General features: G+C 36.4%; 1 protein-coding gene across 1 annotated transcript in view; it reads left to right on the top strand.

Moving 5' to 3' along the window:
* WDR70 (WD repeat domain 70) overlaps positions 1–23931 on the top strand; it is a 298120-nt gene that overhangs the window by 179535 nt on the left and 94654 nt on the right. The window contains exon 10 of the mRNA XM_007095461.3: positions 5810–5984. Within this exon, the coding sequence (XP_007095523.1) occupies positions 5810–5984 (175 nt within the window). The remainder of the gene's footprint in view (positions 1–5809; positions 5985–23931) is intronic.

The raw sequence follows: 23931 nt of genomic DNA, 5'->3' as shown, positions 1-23931 counted from the left end.
CTATGCATTTATTGGGGCACCCGGGTGGGTTAGTTGGTTAAGCATCTGACTTTGGCTCAGGTCATGATCCTGGGGTTCATGAGTTCAAGCCCCACATTGGTCTCTCTGCTCTCAGCACAGAGCTTGCTTCAGATCCTCTGTCTCCCTCTCTTCGCCCCTCCCCGGCTCTCTCTCAAAAATAAACATTTAAAAAAATTATGCATTTGTCAAAACTCACAGAACTGTATGTTTAAACAGATGAATTTCATTGTGAGCATATTATACCCCAGTAAACTTTATCTTTCTTTCTCTCTCTTGCTCTCTCAGAAACACAAGTCTAGACATAGTAGACATAGGTACTCTAGAATTGGTTTCATGGCTCTGGTGTCATCAAGGACCAGGGTGCCTGCTATTTTGTTGCCCTGATAAGCTGCTGCTTGAGCCCAGCATCATGTCCAGATTGCTGGCAGAGGAAGGGGTAAACAAGAAGAGTTGAAGAAAGGTCTGCAACCTTCTTTTTGAGACTTTCCCAAAGTCCTATGCTACCCTTCCAATTACAACTGTAATTACACTGTCAAAGCTTTGTTTCTACATTTCATCACATCTAGCTGCAAGAGAAGCTGGGAAATACAGACTTTAACTGAGAAGAAAAGAGAATGGATACTGGAGTATGCTGCTAGCAGTGCCTGTCACACTGTTGATGGCTTCTAGTCTCCTGGCTCCCCAATAGGTTGCTTTAAATCCTGGAATTCCAAGGTGCCTTTCTGATGTTTCTGTGTGTACTGTTTCCAAACTCCTACTTGAACTTACATTTTGCTAGTCATTAATTCCTAGAATGTAGTCAGTTCAATCTTAGGTCAGGCACTGGGTTTGACAGCTCTGTAAACTAGGGTTTGGTAATGTTAAGCAATCAATTAAGTTCCCAAGCAAATCTTAGGGGAAGGATATACAAAAGTTATTTTTAAAAAACCTCAGACTCTAATTTGGCATAAATCATAAATATTTGACAAAAAATGCTGCCTATTTGAAATCTATACACTTAAAAATGAATTGTATTTATTGTATATTGGTTATACCTCAATAAAGTTGATGTCTAAAATGCCTAGATAGGCAGTGAATTTCTTTTATTCTTCAACAAACATTTATTGAGGACCCAATATGTGTTCTGATCCTATTATGTTCAAGAGATGGTGCAGACCCTAGGCATACAAAAATTTAAAAAGATCGAAAGACAGAGAGAGCGAGCTTGCTCCCAAGTAGCTCTTCTTGTAGAAGGAATAGATGTTAATATGTGTAATTACAACTTATATGGTTGGTGTTATAATGTGGGATGTTATAATATGGAAACCCGGGTAGAGTGAATTTCCTAGTTTTGTTCTTTTTTCAAAATTTTACAGGCTGTTCCAAGTTGTTTGCATTTCCATATAAGCTTTAGAATTATCCTACCCAGTTTCTATCTCAAAAAAACTCTGCTAGAACTTTGAACTTGTGTTGAATCTAAAGATTAACTAGGGGAGAATTGAAATCAACAATATTGACTCTACTGATCCATGAATACAATATGTCTTCTCATATATGTAGATCTTCTTTAATTTCTGTCAGAAACATTTTATGGTTTTCAGTGTACAGAAGCTACACATATTTTGTCAGGTTCTATGTGTATTCATACTATTATCAATGGTATTATTTTCATAATTCCAACATCTAATTTTTGCTACTCAATGGAAATAAAATTGATTATTGACCTAGTATCCTGTGACTTTGCTAAACTCACTATTAGTTCTAGTAGCATTTTTATAGATTCTTGGGTTTTTCTATGTATATGATCATGTGGTTTCTTAATAAAGATAGTTTTATTTCTTCTTTCTAGTCTATAAGCCTTGAATTTCTTTTATTCACCTTATTGCCCTAGCTGGCAACTCCAGTATAAAGACATGGTGAGAGTTTGATATCATTGCTTTGTTCTCAACCATAAGAGGAAAGCATTCAGCCATTCTTCACTACTGTGTATATTACTTGTAAGTTTTTCGTAGATGTCCTCAATCAGGCTGAGGAAGTTCCATCCTCTTCCTAGTATGTGGAGAGTTTTTATTATGAATGAATGTTGGATTTTTTTGTCAAATGGTTTATTTTGCATGGATTGAGATGATCATATATCTTTTATGGTACATTATGTTGTTTAATTTTCATTCCTTTCAATTCTTTGCATTCCTGGTTTAAATACCACTTAATCATGGTACATTATTATGTTTATACACTGCTACTTTGAGTTTACTGATACTTTGTTAAGGATTTTTGTGTCTTATGTTTATTGGAATATGGAACGATAGTTTTCTTCTTCTTCTTTTTTTTTTAATAGTTTTTAATGTTTATTTATTATTTTTGAGAGAGAGAGCACAAGTGGGGGAGGGGCAGAGGGAGCAGGCTTGGGCTCTGAGCTGTCAGCACAGAGCCCTACGCGGGGCTCGAACTCACGAACTGTGAGATCATGACCTGAACTGGAGTCGGAGGCTTAACTGACTGAGCCACCCCAGGCACCCCAGAACCATAGTTTTCTTGTAGTGACTTTGGTTTTGGCATCAGTGTAGTGCGGGCCTTATTGAATGAGTGTTGGGAAGTGTTTCCTGTTCTGTGTTCTGGAAGAGTTTGTATAGAGTTGGTATTACTTCTTTCTTAAATGTTTGGTAGAAGTCAATAGCGAAGCCATCTAGAGTTTTCTTGGTGGGAAGATTTTTAACTATGTATTCAGCTTTTTAATCATAGAGGAATATTCCAGTTATTTATTTCTTAATTGAGTGAACTTTGGTAGTTAGTGTCTTTCAAGAAAATTTGTCCATCTAAATTATCAAATGTATGTATATAAATTCATTCATGAAATTCCCTTATTGTCCTTTTAATGTTGTTGAGCTTTATGGTGATATCTTCTCTTTCATTCAAAATATTGATGTTTGATATTGTCTCCAATTTTTGTTTTTTTTTCATTAATCCAGCTTAAGGTTTATTCATTTTATTGATCATCTCAAGGAACCAGCTTTTGATTTCTCTGTTTTCTATTTTATTCATTTGTACTTTCATTTTTATTATCTCCTTCCTTTTATTTGCTTTAGATTTAATTTTCTCTCTTTTTTCAAGTTTCTGAAGGTTGAATCTTAGATCATTATTTTGAGGCCTTTCTTTTTTCTTAATGTTTAGAACAGTTAATGTATAGTACAGTTAATACTATATTTAATATTACAGTTAATATATATTTATATTATATATTTAATATTACAGTTATATTATATTATATATTTAATATTTAATATTACAGTTATATTATATTATATATTTAATATTTAATATTACAGTTAATACTTAATGTATAGTACAGTTAATACTATATTTTTCTTCTGTGTTATATTTTAGCTGAATACCATGAATTTTTTTTTTTAATTTTGTTTTTAACCTTTATTTTTGAGAGAGAGAGGGAGAGAGAAAGCAAGGGAGCAACAGAGAGAGAAGGAGACACAGGATCCAAAGCAGGCTTCAGGCTCTGAGCTGTCAACACAGAGTCCGATGCAGGGCTCGAACTCATGATTCGTGAGTTCATGACCTGAGCTGAAGTTGGATGCTCAATCGACTGAGCCACCCAGGCGCCCCACCATGAATTTTGATATATTGTATTTTCATATTTATTGGATTCAGTTTTTCTACTATCCCTTGTGATTTTTTTCTTTGACCCATGGATTATTTACAATTGTATTTCTTAATTTCTAAATGTTTTGGAAAAGATATATTTTCAGATACATTTCTGTTATTGATTGCTTATATAATTTTATTTTTGATGGTGTACATACTTTTTTATGATTTTGGTCATTTTTAGTGTGTTTATATTTGTTTTATGGCTCAGAGTGTGTTCAGTGTGCACCTGAAAAGAATGCACATTCATTTGTTGTTGGGTGAAGTGTTATATAAATGTCAGTTAGCTCAACACGTTTGGCATTGGTTTTGAGGTCTTCTGAATCCTTACTGATTTTTGGGGAAGCAAGGAAGAGTCTGCTGGTTCTATCAGTCACTGAGAGAGGAATGTTGAGGTATACAACTATGAATATGGATTTGCTATATTTACTTTTATTTCTGTCAAGTTTGCTTTCATATTTTGAAACTCTGTTATTAGTGGCATAAGCATTTAGAATTGTTATGTTTTCTTGATCAATTGACTCTTTATCATTGGGAAATTTTCCTCTTTCTCTCTAGTTTTATTCCTTGTTTTGATACTTTATTGGACATTAATATAGTTATTCCGTCTTTCTTTTGGTTATGTTCCCCAGGCACATTTTTCCCCATCCTTTTACTACTACAACCTATCTAAGTCTTCATATTTAAACATTTTTGTGTATTTTTAAAAGATAGAATCTGCTGAGTCTTGCTTTTATCTAATCCAATCTGACCATTTTTATCTTTTAATTGGAGTTTTTAGATAATTTATAATTAATGCAGTTTCTAATTAATGTAATTATTTGTGAGATTGGATTTGAACTTACCATGTTGCTGTTTGTTTTATATTTATCTCATGGTTCTTATTATCTCTTCCTGTTTTTGTTTCATTTCCATTTTATGTCTATTATTACATATTCATTATAAAAATATGTTAGCAATTGCTCTAGACTTTGTAATATATATCTTTAATGTATCAAAGTGTCTCTTCAAATACTATACATTGCAAGTATAGTACCATATCTTCTTTCCAACCTTTCTGCTATTGTTGACCTATATTTTACTTAAACATACGCTATAAACCTTGCAATACATTGTTTTACCTCAGTCATTTATCTTTTAAAGAGTTTAAACATTTTTAAAAATATCTTTTACATTTTTATTCATTTTTACCATTTGTGGCACTCTTCCTTTGTATAGACACACATTTCCATTTGTCTCATAGTTGTTCTTCCTGAAGAACTTCCTTTAACATTTCTTGTAATATATATTTGAAGGAAATGAATTGCCTTAGCTTTCACTCATGAAAACGTCTTTATTTTACCTTATTTGTAAAATATATTTTCACGGCCTGTAGAATATTAGATTGACTTTTTTTTTTCTTCTAGAAATTTAGAGATGTGTTCCATAGTGCTATGGCTTGGATAATTTCTGCCAAGTAGTTGCTGAACTCATCTTTGTTGTTCTGTATTTTATGGGATTTTTTTTCCCCCTCTCTCTCTGGGTCATAAAGATTTTGTTTTAGTCTTCCTTAGTGGCAGTGCTTCTTTGCCTAGGACTTTGAGCAGGAGGGTACTCCATACCTCCCCCAGCCTTGGACTGCTGTTTCTCGTTACTTGTTGAAAACCCAGGGCAAACAATTTTGTTTCTGCTTCTCCCTCAGAGGCATGATATCTTTTCCTGGGCCCTAGAGAGGGACATCATTCTTTTTTCAGTGACTTATTTTTTCAGTGTGTTTTCTGGAATGTGTTATATAACGGTACATTAACACATGTAAGTAATTGAGAAATTAATGTGTGTATATAGGGGGTGTACATTCAACAGTTTTACGGTCAGAGTGTAGAGTTAGAGTTGTTTGGAGGCCACTGTTGTAGAGGGTTAGAACTTATAACTATGATAGCTTCGAAGTAGAATTTGCTACTTGCTGTTTGATTTGAAGACAGTATGATTCAGATGGTTCACTTTATTTCAGTGAATAACCTCATTTATAAATGGAGACTGTTTTACAGTGTTCCTTTTATTTTAAAATAATTATTAGATTTATATGCTTACAAGGTGAAGTGGTCTTTATGAGCTCTTCTGAATTTTAAACTCCTTTCTTTTTTGTAAATGAAAATCTCTTTATTGTTTTTAGGACTGTGAGGACATGGGAAGTTGAAAATCCAAGGAAGCAAAGAAGTGTGTTTAAACCACGGACGGTGCAGGGTAAAAAAGTAATTCCCACAACGTGCACATATAGTAGAGATGGAAACCTTATAGCAGCTGCCTGCCAGAATGGAAGCATACAGATCTGGGACCGAAATTTGATTGTAAGTCTAGGACATTTAAGTCCGCTCTTCTTAGAAGAAAACTACCTTATAAAGACAAACATCATGTTAAAATATTATGAAGGTCAGTTTCCTGAGTTTAGCCCTAATTTAAACTTCAGTGTTAGTTGATAAAACATTGGGACATTTGCAGTAAACAGCATTTCAGCAAACATTCCAGCTCAGTATTTTCCAATGTGTATTAGATTTTGCTTTTAAAATAAAGTAGATCTTTTGGTATAAAATGTAAAAAGCATAGTGCAGTTTTACTATTTGGTGTCTCAGTGTACTTGATTTTAAAAGTGAAGGATTTGACAGTAATATAAAACAAGACTGAGCAGAGAACTAGAAAATACTATATAAAAGATTTAAGAAAACCAGGAAATGTCTGGGATGGCCCATCAGTGGATTTGCAATTATTTTTGTAGTAATTTAAATAATATTTTGTTTTTAAGATTCCATGACATTCTACTTAAATAGATTTCAGATATTCCTTTACAGTTTCAGATCATTATTAGAATAAATAAATTTCGGAATTGAAAGGGATCACAGAATTCTGTGTAAAAAATTCTATGAAATATGTGAAAGTCTTTGGCTGATTCTGAGAATTACCAATAAGCTTTAGAAAGGATTTTGTTGTATGTAGAGATGGTAAAACAAGATTTTTTGGTAAGTGTTAAAATGAAAATCTACACTAATATTATAATACTATTTGGTTATATTTGTTTTAATAAAAGATTCTGATAAAATTATTAATTCAATAAGTATATATTAAGTATCTACTATATGGTAGGCACTATTGTAGGCACTGGGCATAGCAGATCATAAAAAAATTCCTGCCCTGGGGAATTTATATTGTAGCTCTTTTAAAAATTATAAAAATAATATTCTTTCAAACAAAATTGCCCATCAGACATTTACATTTTGAAAGGGATCCTAGGAAACATAGTTGTCTTTTTTAGGCAGATGAGTTAAATTTAGTTGTCTTGGAATAAGGTAAAAAGTAATGATAGGGAAAAAAGAATCCATGTTGATAATGCTAGAAATATCTTTGGCATTTTCTGTTTGTCAGATCTTTTTATTTCTGTTTTCATCTCCATTGTAAACCCCATAAAGCTTCATAACAGCACAGAGATTTTAGAAATCCTTTGAATTGTAAACTGAGTTTTAACCAAGCAATAAATTTTTTAGTAACTGGCTTTCATCGTCTCTGGGTGCTGTTGGATTAAACAGAAGTTCTCAGACGTAAGGTTTTTTTTTGTGTAGCTTTAACAGTGGTGTGTTTAGTGTAATGCATACTAAACATATGCATATATGTGTGCCTTTCTCTTAGAACCCATATATTTTAATAAAGTTGAGGATAGTTTAAAAAAATTTTTTTTAATGCTGTTTTATTTTTTGAGAAAGAGGGACAGAGTGCAAGCAGGGGAGGGGCAGAGAGAGAAGGAGACACAGAATCCGAAGCAGGCTCCAGGCTCTGAGCTGTCAGCACAGAGCCCGACACAGGGCTCGAACACACGGACTGTGAGATCATACCCTGAGCCAAGGTCAGATGCTTAACCGACTGAGCCACCCAGGCGTCCCATGGATAGTTTTTAAAGATTGGCCTTGCATATCATGTGAAATAAATAATATCTTTTGTTTCCATTTTTGTAAAAAGCAAAGCTATTTAAATGTCAATTTATGACCCCCCCCCAAATCTTTTAAGGTATTTTGCTTAATTGTAGTCTTTGATTCTATTTTGTTACAATTAAAGAGTACATGAAGGTATTATAGCTTATGATACTACATCCCCTTTGTTATATTTATTCATATTTTTACATTAGCATGTAAATATATCTCACCTAAAGACAAATCAAATTGAGAAGAAAAAACTTGCTAGCAGGAAACACAACTTGATTTAAGAACAGAATTTTAGGGGTGCCTGGGTGGCTCAGTTGGTTGAGCGTCCATCTTCAACTCAGGTCATGATCTCGTGGTTCATGAGTTCAAGCCCCACGTCAGGCTCTGTGCTGACAGCTTGGAGCCTGGAACCTACTTCAGATTCTGTGTCTCCCTTTCTCCGCCCCTCCCCCGCTCATGCTGTCTCTGTCTCAAAAATGAATAAACACTAAAAAATAAAAAAAAAAGAAAGAAAGAAAAGAACAGAATTTTACTGGGACACCTGAGTGTCTCAGTCAGTTGAGTGTCAGATTTCAACTCAGATCATGATCTCACGGTTCATGAGTTCAAGCCCCACATCAGGCTCTCTGCTGTCAGTACTATCAGTGCAGAGCCCTGGTTGGATCTTGTGTTTCCCTCTCTGCCCCTCCCCTGCTTGCACTCTTGCCAAAATAAGTAAATATTTTAAAAACCACAGAATTTTACAAAATTCCTTAATTATTAAGCAATAATAAATTACCCACAGGGAAACACTAAAGCTGAGGTAAAAAAACCTACTAGCAATAGTTTTTCCATGCAGTAGCCAGAGAATTACATGGTAAATAGTGGTTAATACATGTGTGTGTTTTGGGACAATTAAGTAAAGCTATCACAATTGCCCTATTTATTCATTGAATTCTCATTAGACTAACTGGAATTTTAGCAAATTAAATGAAATATTTCTTCTTTTAGAAGTATCTGTTAGTGAGCAATTCCTGTGTTCTCAAGACCTACCTCTAGAATTATGTTGGCCGGTATGGTAGCCACTAGCCACATTTGACTATTTTAATTTAAATAAGGTAAAATTTACAATTAAAATTTCAGTTCCTTAGTCACATAGCACTTCTCAAATGCCAGGTAGCCATGTGTGTCTAGTCATGTGCTGCTCATTGAACAGCGCAGATAAAGAACATCCCCATCAGTACAGAAAGTTCTGTTGGACAGTGGTGCTCAGGAAGAGTGCTTGTTTGCCCAGCATCCCTTTCAGTCATGTGATAACGGCCTGCCAGTTTGGGAAGAAGGGCTTTTCAGAGGAGCTTCTACAGGTCTGCACTGCCTCCGTGGTCCCTCAGCCCCCACTCATCGGCATGTATCTAGCAGCGGCAAGAAGGCCAGCACATGGTTGGAGTAAGGTGAGGGAGGTGCAGAATAGTGCATGGTGACATTGAACAGTTAACAGCACGCTCCCTGACTTGGTTTCAGCGTCTGCAGAAGCCCTCTCAGCCTTCAACATGCTTCTCCTACATGTTCGTGTGGCTTTCCCTCTCCACGTCTTTTAGTCCTTTGCTCACATTTTCTCGTCTCAGCAAGGCCTTCCTTGACTCCACCCTACGTAAAATTGCAGCCTTTTTCCCACCAGTGGTGCTCTCTATCCCTCTTATTTTCTTCCATCATGCTGATCACCATCTGACACACTCTACTGTATCTTTTACATGCTTGTTTGTTGGCTGTTTGCCTCCAGTAGGATATTGGCTCCACGAAGGAAAGGATTATTGTCTACTTTGCTCCCTGCTGTATTCCCAGAGCAAAGAACAATACCTAGTATACAGTAGATCTTCAATTATGATTTGTTGAATGAATGGGTGAATGAATGTATTCTGGAAAGGTAAGAAATAAGGTTTTCAATTTATTTCTAAGAAGACATTTAAAAATAGCACATAAAGAAGCTATTCTATTTATATGAAGCTACAATGAGAGATAGAGAAAGGATACGGGAGAAATATATTGAGGTAAATTTTGGTATATCTTTAATGATGTATAAATATATAGTCTGTATTAACATAGGTGGCTTTTTAAAAAACTGCATGGCTGGGGCGCCTGGGTGGCTCAGAAGGTTAAGCGTCCGACTTTGGCTCAGGTAATGATCTCGCGGTCCGTGAGTTTGAGCCCCATGTCGGGCTCTGTGCTGACAGCTCAGAGTCTGGAGCCTGTTTCGGATTCTGTGTCTCCCTCTCTCTGCCCCTCCCCCGTTCATGCTCTCTCTCTCAAAAATAAATAAACGTTAAAAAAAAAATTTAAAAACTGCATGGCTTTCAAGTACAATTTCTTTTTTTTTTAATTAAAAAATTACTTTTCAAGTTTAATTTCTGACTTTTAAAATATTCCAGCATTGTATGGTCTCATGAATATTTAATGACTTCTTCTGTTCATACAAAAACACATACCAAATTCTTTGGACATATTTTTCTCAAAGCAGTATTGCTATTCTTTTTTTTTTTTTTTTTTTTTTTTTTAAGAAGTAAACCATCTTTTTTTTTTTTTTTAATTTTTTTTTTTAACGTTTATTTATTTTTGAGACAGAGAGAGACAGAGCATGAACGGGGGAGGGGCAGAGAGAGAGGGAGACACAGAATCGGAAACAGGCTCCAGGCTCTGAGCCATCAGCCCAGAGCCCGACGCGGGGCTCGAACTCACGGACCGCGAGATCGTGACCTGAGCCGAAGTCGGACGCTTAACCGACTGAGCCACCCAGGCGCCCCTACTATTCTTTAATATCTATTAAGAATCTACAATATACTAGACTCTTTACTAAAAGAACATGCTGTATTTACTTAATTGCAATCACTATTTATAAACTAAGCCTTTGGCAGAAAAATGGGGACCATGATATTTATTTATTTTTGCCTTCTGTAGACACAGGTGATGGGAAGGAATAGTATTTGAAGTTGTTTTGTTTGCCAGTAGGGTACTGTCAGCAGCAGCCTGACCTACTCTCCACCTATTGCCTCTTACTTCTCCTTTGGCCTGCAACCCCTGCCCAGATTCTAGGGCTGTGCCTTTTGGGAAAATGGCCATGTACTACAACCCCTTACCAGGAAAGCCTCAAGCCTAAGAGATATTGCAGAGACATTTCTCCAGCTCTGTGGCTGATTGGTGCCCACACTCCCAGCCATCCTACTGAATGGTTGGTGTGGATCAGAGAAGGCTAAGGCAAGAACTAGTAATGACATTGGGAGAGAAGTTTCTGGACAACTGAAGCTCCCAGTGCGGAAAAGAACAGGTATAAAAGAGAATACAGGAAGCCAAATCACTAGTAGTGGCTTAACTCCAGTGCACTACACACCTTTAAATCTCCAATCACCATCAGATAACCCATGTTAAGCTCAGGTTGATGTATATCCTGTTTCATCTTTCCCTTTATTTGTGTGTATAAACATTCATTAAAAGATTTTGTTTTTATATATATAGAGAATTTGCAATTTGCTTTTTTCACTTGTAAGCATTGCATGGGCAACCTTGTAAGTGAATAGATGTAGCTCTAATTTGCTTTTTGCAAATTCAAACCTTGTTAACAAATAGAGATAGCTCTAATTTCTTTATTTAAATGGGATCATAATTTTACACACATGAAACACATACTTTTCAAAAAAATTTATTATTTTTTTATTAATAACTTCTTTGCTCTCATTTTTCTATCTCTACCCCATAAGGCTCTTAAATTATCTGTCATGTATCCTTTTGTGCTTTTCTCCATATCTCTGTATCTCTAGCTAGCTAGCTGTTTAGATCGAGAACATTCACCTGGTATTTTGGAGTACCTCACTGAGAATGAGACAAAAGAAATTTAAACCTATAAGTAGTTTGTAAAGAAGAGAATAATCTTTAAGATAATTTATAACTAGATGCTTCCTTGTATAGTGGCCAGAATAGGCAAGAGTTAGGGAGAGCTAAGAGGGTCAGGGTAGGTACTCCTAGTCAGGACCTCTGGGAGGTGTGGAATTTAGGAAACCACTATGATCTGTTGGGATTGCAGAGTAATGATGCTGTTATTTTACTAAACAGCCTAACAAGGGCTCTTCTTTGTCAAAGCAGTCACATTGAAAGTCTCTTTTGAGATCGGTATTTCTCAAAACGTTTTGAATCTTTTCAAGCTAATTTCAGGTAATAAGTACCACAAGGAAAATAAAGCGGAATAAGCAGAGTGTTTTGTGGGAGGGCTGGCACTTGAGTCCCTGGGTACCTCGAAGTTGCTTGAAGTCTCACAGAAGTCATTCCTCACTATTGGATCCTATATGCTGTGCCTTATAATTTATAGGTAATTTCTGAGATTTAAAAATTTGCTTTTCATAGTATTTTCTATTTAATTTCCATAATGCGGCTTTGATCCTTCTTCTCTCACATCTCATGTAAACTAGTTCAGGCCAAAATCTCATACTATTTGTTAACTACATTCTGTAGTAATTTTTTTAAGGAGGGTTTTTTTTATCTCCCTGTTTTTCGTACATTCTTATGAAGCTGTCATAACCACTGAAAAGAAAAGCACTAGTTACTCTCAGTTTCAGAATTACCTCTAAGTATGTATACTAAGAGAATCTATTGGTGTGAAGGAAGAATTTTATGAAGAAGAGGTTTTTTTTGTTTATTTATTTATTTTGAGACAGACAGTGTGAGGAAGGGAGGGGCAGAGAGAGGGAGAGAGAGAGAATCCCAAGCAGGCTCTGTGCTGCCAGCACAGAGCCCAGTGCAGGGCTTGAACCCGTGAAACAGCAAGATCATGACCTGAGCTGAAAACAAGAGTTGGAGGCCTAACCGACTGAGTCCTCCAGATGCTTGTGAAGGGGAGTTCTTAATGTTTACCTCATCTTTCTCATTTATACCATTAGAACAACTCAGACTTCCATAAATAGAGTTGATATTGCAGATTTTGGAGATTTTAAAAAGAATAATGCTTTGAAATATTTTTAGTGTATAGTATTTTGTCCTTATTTCCAATCTTGTTTTATGACAAAATTGTCATTTCTTGTGTGATTTTAGTGTCACATAACTGCTTTGGAAAAACATTTCATTACATAGTTACTTATCATTTATTATCACTTACAAATGTAACTCATTTCATTCAAAAATTTCCCTTTGAGACTCTTCCAGCCAAAACAGTTGTTTTTAGTCTTGTTTTTTAATTTTTGTGATATACCACTTTAGCTATCAACCTTGGAGATAATGTATGGAGAGCTTTTTGAGATTTGGATTTCTCTGTACTCTTTGAGTGTCATTTATCTTTTTCATAGTGATGCCATCAGAACTTTCATGAGTTAAACATGACTTCCAGTGGCCAACACTGTGCTTGTAGTCCAGGTTCATGCCTTCCTCCAGGTGTCTTCTCCCTTCTTTCCACAAAGACTGGTCATTTAACAGTGATTCACAGCTTTTAGCGAATATCAGTTCAAGTTAAAGCGGCAAAACATTGACTATATGGGGGAGCAAAGTACATTATAGAGGGAAAAGCGGTATTTTTAAACAATTTTTAAAAAGCAAATTATTTAGAAAAAGTTTCTAATATCTTACTTTGAGAAAAAATGCTGTATCTCTGAAAAAAAAAAAACGTAAAGAGCATTGTTAAAAATTCAAATACAGAGTTTTATGTCTTCATTAGGTCTAATACCGGGAGTCTAAAATGATGTGGACAACTGAATGTCTGCTGCATACTTCTGTAGCTCATTTTGTAAATGACACCTGAGACATGAATTACATTATATATTACTTGGGTCTTTCTCTCTATCAGTCCCGAATTTCCTAAGGATTCTGTACCTCGTTTTTCTTATTCATGAAATGAAAGCATGATCCGTATCTTGTCAGACTATTTTGAGAATTATATTAGGTAATATATATAAAGTACCCAGAATAGGACTTGGACATAACAGGTTCTTAATAACTATTGGTCTTCTTCTTCCTTTTTCTCTTTAGCTCCTAGTCAACCGTTTTTGTAGAATGGTAAAGTTAGATCTCAGGATGCTATTGAACTCTGACTGTCAAGGTGTCACGATTTTAACGAATTCCTTGGTGACTGAAGGTATGGCTTAAAAAGATGAGAATGTAGATCTCTAGATCCCTAGAGATCCCTGTTACAGCCAGTCATTCAACGTATGAAAATACAGTCACCATCAATTATAAGAATGTTATATACCCACTGGTTAGCGTGCCTGAGTAGATACATGAAGTATGATTACCTTTTTAAATAAACACTAGAGAGAAAACATGTGACATACAGATTGTCCTGTAGTGTTTGAAACATACATATTTCTCAAAGTTTACTTTTCAAAAGACTCAAAGCACAAATAACCATCAAAACTGTGCAAAATTACTTGCAGGCCCTGAAGTTAAGTTCTAATTTGTCAATTATTTTAATGAAAGCTGAAAGGTTTTACTTACAGTGCTTTTGGAAAATGTCATATACTGTTGGAAGCAACATTTTTCAAATGAGAAAATAACTGGCTTTTGAAAAAAGTTAAAAGATTTTCTTTTAAAAGAAATGATTATTGTCCTTGTTTTTTGAGGTCAGGAATAATAGAGCAATTGAATTTAAGACTTTCAGTTAACCAGGATAAATTAAATACATTCAGCTCTGCTCCCTCTTGAAACCCCACTAAAATGACAGAAAAGGCATTTGTAAAAGCATAAACCCTCATGGACCAAAAGAATTAGGGGGGAGATGACAGCAGAAAAGAGAACTCAAGACACTTTTGGAAGCTGGAAACAGATTCATGAATGGTAACTGACTTAGCCAACAAGAGAAAGCTGAAACCTTAGCCGTGGTGGGAGAAGCCTATAAAAGACAAACTGATTTAACCTGTGGTTCCCTTCTCTCTCGTGTGCAACCAGATCACTGTTCTTCCCTTTCTTCCCCTCACCCCGACAGAATGCTAAAGAATTACTTTTGGAGGGGGGTGGTTGTTAGACTACTATTCCAGGTAAAGCTGAGATAAGGGGAATATCTTCATATAGAGCTATGTTTCTCCTCCCTCCCCCCATGATTACTTTAATAGCAATTACTGAGTACTTCCTGTGGGGTAGATGGTATTTTAAACCCTCTACATGTAATATTCCATTTAATCCTTATAGCATTCCTGTGATATAAGTACTGTTACTATCATCACTTTGCAGATTCGAGGAAACAAGACACAAAGAGATTAAGTTGCCTACCAAGATTACAGTTAGTAAGTGGCAGAACTGAGATTTCATCCCAGGCAGTTGATTCAAGAACCTGTACCAGTGGTAGGGATTTGATAAGTATTTGCTGAATTAAATTTCAAGGGTTTAATTTACTTATACCCTGGATATGTAAATTTTATTCTAAACATCCTTGCTTTCACACTCTAATTTTGAAATGTACATCTTGCGCAGTATCCTGAAAAAGGCAAAACTGATACCCTGCCTTGATGAATAGACATTAACATATAGAAGGAAGAAAATGTATTTGTTTTGTTTTTGTTTTTTGTTTTTTGTTTTTAAAATTTTAATTCAAGTTAGTTAACACACAGTGTAGTGTTGGTTTAAGGAGTAGAATTTAGTGATTTATCACTTACATATAACACCCAGTATTTATCCCAACAAGTGCCCTCATTAATGCCCGTCACCCATTTAGCCCATCCTCTCTCCCACCTCCTTTCCAGCAACCCTCAGTCTTTTCTCTGTATTGAATAGTCTCTTATGGTTTGCCTCCCTCTCTGATTTTATCTTATTTTTCCTTCCCTTCCCCTATGTTCATCTGTTTTGTTTCTTAAATTCCACATATAAGTGAAATCATATGGTATTTGTCTTTCTCTAACTGACTTATTTTGCTTAGCATAATATACTCTAGTTCTATCCATGTTGTTGCAAATGGCAAGATTTCATTCTTTTAAAAATTTTTTTTAAATGTTTATTTATTTTTGAGAGCAAGAGCGAGAGAGAGAGAGAGAAAGCTGTCAGCACATAGCCCAATATGGGGCACGAACTCATGAACTGTGAGATCGTGATCTGAGCTAAAGTCAGAAACTTAACTGACTAAGCCACGCAGGCACCCCAAGATTTCATTCTTTTTGATTGCCAAGTGATATTCCATTGTATGTATGTGTGTACATCTTTGTCCATCAGAAAGAAGAAAATGTAACTGATGAAAACAATGTATGAAAAAATTCTTAGGTTTAGATGATCATATACTGATCAAAGTTGCCCAGGGAAGCCGGAAGAAAAATTAAAGTTAAATTAACATAAGCATTTTTCTTATAAAGATTATAAATATTCTTAAGACATTTTAACTTAAACTAAGAGAATTAGAATTTAAACTAGAAGAATTAGAATTTTCTCCTAAATGTGGTAGGAGTAAAAACAAATATTAATATTTGTGGATATATATTGATCATTAGGACAGAAAAAAATGGAAATTGGTCAGGAACCAGAAACCTCTAGTTTAAAATATGTGAATAAGAGCTGCTGTTATGGGGTCAAATATATAAATATTATAACTAAGCAGTTAGTATAACCTTACATTTTCATTACTCTGAACAAATAGACCAGATGGGCTATACAGATTCAAGAGAATAATGTAGTTTTTGTCACTATCTGGTGACTTGAATTTAATCAGAATAGTAAACTGAAAATAATTATGAAATATCTGTCAAAAAGTAAGGCATTTTTATCTGCATGGCAGGTAATCATGATTAGAGGCAGTTATTTTGTAACTCTTTTCAATTTCATTAGACGTCTATCTAACACACAGTTCATGATTTCCTCAGAAAACCTGGTACCAAGCTTTGCCCTATTTAATGGTTTCCAAAGAAAGTTAATTTGGCTGGTTTTTTCCTGATTATAAAAGTAATCTATAGTTATTTGTAAAAATACCCACAATGGAAACTCATATGAAGAAAATGAGTTACCTGTAACCACTCCACGTAGAGATGAACATTTCTAGATTCTTTTCTGCACTCACATGGAAGGTGTGTGTGCCTTGCATGTGTTTGTTATGGCGAATTGGGTTTTTTAGTAGTCCTAATAATTAGCACCCTTCTTCCCTACATGAGTTTTACACAAATTAAGAAATAAGACTGATCACCAGAGCATGACAGATGAAGGCCCAGAATCCACCTTTGTTATAGAGGATGGAGGAGGATAACAGCCTGGAGTGTCTGCTGACTAACTCCTAGAATTGGACAGAATTGCCCACCCAGTCTCATCCACACTGAAGTGAGCCAGGCTAGCCCCAGGACGACTCTGGGCATGGAAAAGCAGAGGAGAATTACTCCTTAAGGTCAGCTTGGACCCAAGAAGGAAAAGCAAAGAGCCAAGCCAAGCATTGTCAATTAATTTTTCCCACGATCACAGGTCAGATTAATGCACAAGCTTCCTTTCTAGGGAAGAGTGAATAAGAGTCGGGGGGAGGTTTGGGGTGGGAGGCTGTCAAGTTAAAAGGGCCTTGCAAGCTATGTAAAGGTGCTTGAATACTCCTCTCGGTAACTATCCAGTAGATGGATTTTGGGAATGACATGATCCACGTTGTATTTTTAAAAGAATCACTCTGGCTACTTTCTAAAAATTCAAGCATAATTCATATACAGTGTTACACTAGTTTCAGCGTAACAGCAGTCCTATACATTACTCAGTGCTCACCAAGATAGGTATAGTTACCATCTGTCACCAAACAGTGTTATTGACTATATTCCCTATGCTGTACTTTTCATCTCCGTGACTTATTTATTTTATAACTGGAAATTTGTACCTGTTAATATCCTTTATACCCTTCTGTTTGACCCATCCCTCCTCCACCCTCTCCTCTCTGGCAATCACTCAGGCCATTTTGCATGGACAATAACCATAAGGGGAGAAAGGTAGAAGTGAGGGGACTGTTTGAGGCTGGATGTTGCAGAGGTCCAGATAATTTCCTGGACCACGGTGGTAGTGGTAGGTAGAGGTAATGTTTGGATTTTGGAGATTTTTTTGAAGCTAGATTGACAAATGGGTAAAATTTAATGTAAAGGTAATTTTTTTTCACAATATTTTAAATTATGCCTTTTTAAAGAGTTGTGTACTATGTTAGAAAGAAAACCACAGGCCCAAAACGGTGTCACTTAGGTTAAGGCTCCAAGTCAGTAAACCCAGACTTAATACCTAACCCAATTCTAGTTTCATGCCCCCGAGAATGTAACCTTAAACCAGTCAACAAGGAAATTTTCTCGTCAGCTCCAGGAAGACTACTGATAGACCCCTCTTGTTACCCTTAGGAGGGCAACCTTGCCTAAAACAGTGGATTGTTTGCTAATAATTTTTTTTCTGTTCCCTCTCTACCTTTACAAACCTTTTCCGTAGCCCTTTCGAGCTCCCCTCTACTTGCTTGATGGGATGCTGCCCAATTCGTGCATTGATTAATAAAGCCAATTAGAGCTTTAAAGTTTGCTTGGCTGAATTTTTGTTATTTAACAACTGGTATAATAATAGAGAATTTAATTTGAGAAACGACTCAATAAAACACATTTGGTCGTTCATTTTCATGGTTTCTGAGTTTCTAATGGTAAGTAGGCTGCTTGGGGTTGAGAATTTGGATTACATGAAAATCTTCTGATTTTGTATTATTTTAGCTAATTTTGAACAGTTTGTTTTACCTTTGTTATTGTTGTATATCGGTTGGCAATTTGGAGTAAATGCTCCCTAATTCTTAAAAAAAAAAAAAAGGAATTTTTTGCATCTTTTATAGCATGGGTAAAGTCCTTTGCAGTTGTCCAGGTAGGCTATTATGTCATTTAAAATGGTGGCTCTCTGCAGGAGGACTAGAGTCTCTAGAAAGCCTATATAAGGGATGCCTCCTCTGTGAGAGAGATTTCCTGAGCTGTGTTTCTCAGCTTCAGGACAGCTTTGATTTATTTTGTAAGCTGAAGAGGCCAAACATTACTGTTTTAATCATTATAAACAAAATAGTAAATGCTAAATGTTCACTCAATAGAGCCACTAGTAGGGGTTTTATATACAGAAAGTAATGTCTGAGCCAAAAATGTGAAAGAGTTCTCTGAGCTGTGTGCATTCTCTTTTAACCTACTCTTTGATTCATTGCAACTGGAGAAGGGATGCAGCCAGCAATGATTTGAGCTCTGAAACTCTTGCTGCTACAGCAAACCTCTCTGTTCTGTGCGGTTTTTTGTTTTGTTTTGTTTTGTTTGTTTTTTAATTTCCTTCTTCTACTAATTATACAAGCCTTAATAATTTGCCACATTTCATAAAACTCAGAAACTTATTTTTATATATGATACTCAAATTACAGAATTTCAAAATTCTGTTAAACCTCAACAATTCAGAATATTTAAAGTATTTATAAGTTTTGTTTCTTATCAGAGTTTTTGTGTCTTTTATTAGCTGTCTTCTACAAAATAATGCAAGGATCAAATATGAATTCAGAAGTATTTTTAAAGTTATTGCCCCAATTTATTTATAGTTAGTTATATAAAGAATGATTCTCTGAAATCTTGCCATTTGCAACTATGTGGATGTAACTAGAGGGTATTATGCTAAGTGAAATTAGTCACTCAGACAAAGGCAAATATCATATGACTTCACTCATATGAGGACTTTAAGATATAAAACAGATGAACATAGGGAAAGGGAAGCAAAAGTAATATAAAAACAGGGAGGAGGACAAAACATAAGAGACTCTTTTTTTTTCAATATATGAAGTTTATTGTCAAATTGGTTTCCATACAACACCCAGTGCTCATCCCAAAAGGTGCCCTCCTCAATACCCATCACCCACCCTCCCCTCCCTCCCACCCCCCATCAACCCTCAGTTTGTTCTCAGTTTTTAAGAGTCTCATAAGAGACTCTTAAATATGGAGAACAAACAGAGGGTTATGGGAGGGGTTGTGGGAGGGGGGATGGGCTAAATGGGTAAGGGGCACTAAGGAATCTACTCCTGAAATCATCGTTGCACTATATGCTAACTAACTTGGATGTAAAGTAAAAAATAAATTAATTAAAAATAAAAATTAAAAAAAAAGAATGATTCTCACAGCTGTCTGATAAAGAACTTTACTTTTTGCTGTAAAAGTTTTACTCTGGGTGGAAGCCACTGATGCTCATGGGGTAGGTGGTTACGGAAACAATTGCTGTGTACATCATGTAATAACCCTGTTTTATTCCAAAATCCAGTTCTTATGCTGTCTGAATCTGATCATGTAACACAGAAGGGACTTACATGTCTTATAAAACTTTTTTTTTTTGCCCACAGTAAATTACATTTTCGTTGTGACTGGCTATTCATATATCTTTGCACAGACTGATACACACCCATATGTATGTACACACACCCGTACAACTGAAATAGAAGTTTGTCATAACAGTTCCTTATCTTGCAATGTACAGTGCACTCCAGCATCTTTCATTTCACTTATTTCATTTTTTAAAAGTACTGGTTATAATCTGTTAAATTGATTTTATAAACCACTAATGAGTTAGAATGCAGAGTTTGCAAAAACACTTTTAAAGCATGTCCCAAATACAACTTGATCTTTACAACGACCTTGTGAGGTAGGCAAGGCTCATATCAAGCCTTTCAAAACATAGTTAAAACCTGCATTTAAAAAACAGAAGCTCTGACTGATGAAGAAATGGTTTGGGTCACTGAGTGACCAGAGGGCATCATGAACACAGAAGTCACTTGAATGGGGAGGGAGAGGGGAAGGGAAGCTGCCGAGATTTAGAACAAGAGGAGGATGGATGCGATCAATGCTTTCCCTGCCTTAGGAGTTTTGCCTAAACCCTCGAAGACATCTGGGATGCCACCAGAAATCACCAGAGGTTAGAATGTACTAGGTTGCCGGTGTCTTAAAAAGCTACCAAAATTAGTTTGTCCAGGGCTCTACCTTTGAGATTCCTATAGTTTACCCCCAGAAATCCCATCTGTACTAATCTATTCCAGTTTCACGAAGTCTTTTTCCCAAACTTTGTTTGCAGACTGCTCTCATAATTTTTTCCATCTAGCTACACCATCTTGTTGTTTACTTAATTTTAAAACATTGATTTAGTAAAAAATTTAAAACATTGATTTATTTACTCAATTTATTTTTAAATTTATTTAAAAATTTTTTTTAATGTTTTTATTTATTTTTGAAGGAGGGAGAGAGAGCATGAGCGGGGGAGGAGCAGAGAGAAAGGGAAACAAAGAATTCGAAGCAGACTCCAGGCTCTGAGCTGTCAGCACAGAGCCCGATGAAGGGCTCGAACCCACAAACTGTGAGATCATGACCTGAGCCGAAGCTGGACACTCAACCAACTGAGCCATCCAGGCGCCCCTTAAATTTTTTTTTTTTTTTAATGTTTATTTATTTCTGAGACAGAGAGACAGAGCATGAGTAGGGGAGGGGCAGAGAGAGAGGGAGACACAGAATCTGAAGCAGGCTCCAGGCTCTGAGCTGTCAGCACAGAGCCCGACGCGGGGCTCAAACTCACGAACCGTGAGATCATGACCTAAGCCGAAATCAGTAGCTCTACCAACTGAGCCACCCAGGCGCCCCTATTTACTCAATTTATTTTTAAATTGAGGTAAAATGCACATAGCATCCACTTAACCATTTTATTTTTCATTTAAAAATGTATCATTTAGGGACACACCAGTGGCTCAGTCAGTTCCGCATCTGACTTCAGCTCAGATCATGATCGTGCAGTTTGAGGGTTTGAGCCCCGCATCGGGCTCTGTGCTGACAGCTCAGAGCCTGAAGCCTGCTTCAGATTCTGTGTCTCCTCTCTCTGCCGCTCCCCTGCTTGTGCTGTCTCTCTCTCTCTCAAAAACAGATAAAAACATTTAAAAAGTACTTTTTTCATCATGCTATAAAAACACCCAGTGTTCATTAAGTAATCCCTCCCCATTCCCTGTTTCCTAAAGGAAATATTATAATACCACCATAAATAAAAAGCCAGTGTTGCTGTTAATAGAACATAGCAGTTATTAGAATTGCATTAAAAATAGAACAATCATAAATCCTAGCTAGATACAATTGTCAGCCAAGGCTCTATGTCTGAATTTTTTTCTGTATTAAAGAGATAATTAGTGTTATGGAGGTATAAAGACAAATTAGTGCTAAATCAAGACTTTTTGCTGGGAATTGAGGGAGAGTATTTTTTTTTTTTTAAGTTTATTTATTTTGAGAGAGAGAGAGAGCGAGGGCAAGTACAAGCAGGGAAGGGGCAGAGAAAGAGAGGGAAAGAGAGAATCCCAAGCAGGCTCCCCTCTGTTAGCATGGAGCCTGACACAGGGCTGCATCCTACAAACCTGTGAGATCATGACCTGAGTCGAAATCAAGAGTTGGACGCTTAACCGGCTGAGCCACCCAGGCGCCCCTGAAGGAGAATTTTAAAAACAGAATTTTCTCACTATGAGATTCACTTCTATTTAATGCTATTCCCTTGTACCATGTAAAATTTGTCTCACTATAGCTGAATTTGTCCGCCCCTTACTGCAGTTCTCTCATTCACTTTATTTTTAAAGGGATTCTTTATTACTCCCAGAATTTTCTGTAACTGTGAAACCCTGGAATTCAGAATAGGTTCTACCAAGTATGGTGTTGCAGTCTTCATCATTATCCTTGCTCATATAAAATCAAGTATATGGGGCGCCTGGGTGGCTCAGTCGGTTAAGCGGCTGACTTCGGCTCAGGTCATGATTTCGCGGTCCATGAATTCGAGCCCCGTGTCGGGCTCTGTGCTGACAGCTCAGAGCCTGGAGCCTGTTTCAGATTCTCTGTGTCTCCCTCTCTCTGACCCTCCCCCGTTCACGCTCTGTCTCTCTCTGTCTCAAAAATGTTAAAAAAATCAAATCAAATCAAATCAAATCAAATCAAATCAAGTATTTACCGAACAGTGAATTAGATGCTTTGGGAGTTAAAAAAATTTTTTTAAAAAATTTAATGTTTATTTACTTTTGAAGGAGAGAGAGACAGAGTGTGAGTGGGGCAGGGGCAGAGAGAGGGGGAGACACAGAATCCGAAGCAGGCTCCAGGCCCTGAGCCGCCAGCACAGAGCCTGACGTGGGGCTTGAACCCACAAACCGCGAGATCATGACCTGAGCTGAAGTCGGACGCTCAACCGACTGAGCCACTCAGGTGCCCCAGCTTTGGGAGTTTTAAAGAAAAGAGACAGAAACGACACAGATACTACTCTGAAATGATATAAATCTTTGTTGTAAAAATCTATGCACAATTTACACTTAGAAAATAAAATTGATAATAGTAGACGTGGATTGAGCGTGTTCTAAAAGTTTACTGCTTTCAATTGTTTGGAGCTTGTATACTTTTTCGTAAAAACAGTGTTACTCTTAGCTATTTTGGGGAATATTCTAGATTAACCCAAAAGAACTTATCTTTCTGTGCTCTTCTTTAAGCTCTCCAGAGGTGGGTCTGGTAGGATAAAGTACTTTGTCTCCCAAACTTCAGTTTACTCATCTGACTAATAAACTTCTTCTTCATCTGTTTACATGGATCCCTGAGATAACCTTTGTGAAAGTACAAAGCACAGTACCTGGTCCTCAGTTGAAGGTCAAGAAGCGTGTATTCTTTTGTTTAGTCACTCATATTCATAGTCTTGTTAACATGTTACAGGATTGCATCAAGACTATTTGCCCAAAGAAATCAATTAGCTTTGTTCTGGTATGACCTATAGAATTTTACCAGAGAATTCACCTCCTTTTCACTGCTACCTACTTCAATACTAGTAATTGTGGTGATGGTAGTGATAGTAATAATAGTAATAACTATTATTGTTAGAATAGGAACTAACATTGTTCACCTACTGTGTAACCAGGAATTTTTATATCCTTTCAATCTATTTGCTTGTTACACAGCTTCTGAGGTTAATATTGGTGTCTCCATTTTAAGGAAGAGTTAACGGAGACTGAGTAATTTATCTAAGGTCTTTGACTCCAGGCAGTCTGGCTCCAGAGTCTATACTTCTGGCCACAATCTCTTGGGTCTCTGAGAATGGGAACCTCTTCATCTACACCAACTGAAGGGGCCTCTTTTCTCCTCTATATGTTGTTCAAAAGCCAGGAAATGCATGTTATCAAGGGTAAAATTGCCTGATTGAGGATCTGGTTCACATAAGAAAAGATCCGACTTCTGTCTGCCTAGAAAGGGCCAGCAGGGCTGGGTGAGTGGGAAGTGGATCCAGGAGAGAATGAAGGAGTAGGGGGGATGAAGGGAATTCCTGGGCCCTTCTATCACAGTTAATGGGGATCAAAATGGAATAGTTGAAAGAGGAAAAGAACTCAGTTTAGACTCTAGTAATGAGGCAAGGAGTGACT

The sequence above is a fragment of the Panthera tigris genome, chromosome A1 (assembly GCF_018350195.1).
Source record: "Panthera tigris isolate Pti1 chromosome A1, P.tigris_Pti1_mat1.1, whole genome shotgun sequence".
NCBI lineage: Eukaryota > Metazoa > Chordata > Mammalia > Carnivora > Felidae > Panthera > Panthera tigris.
The sequence above is the reverse complement of the archived record's forward strand: the minus strand, read 5'-3'. Positions and strand labels throughout refer to the sequence as shown.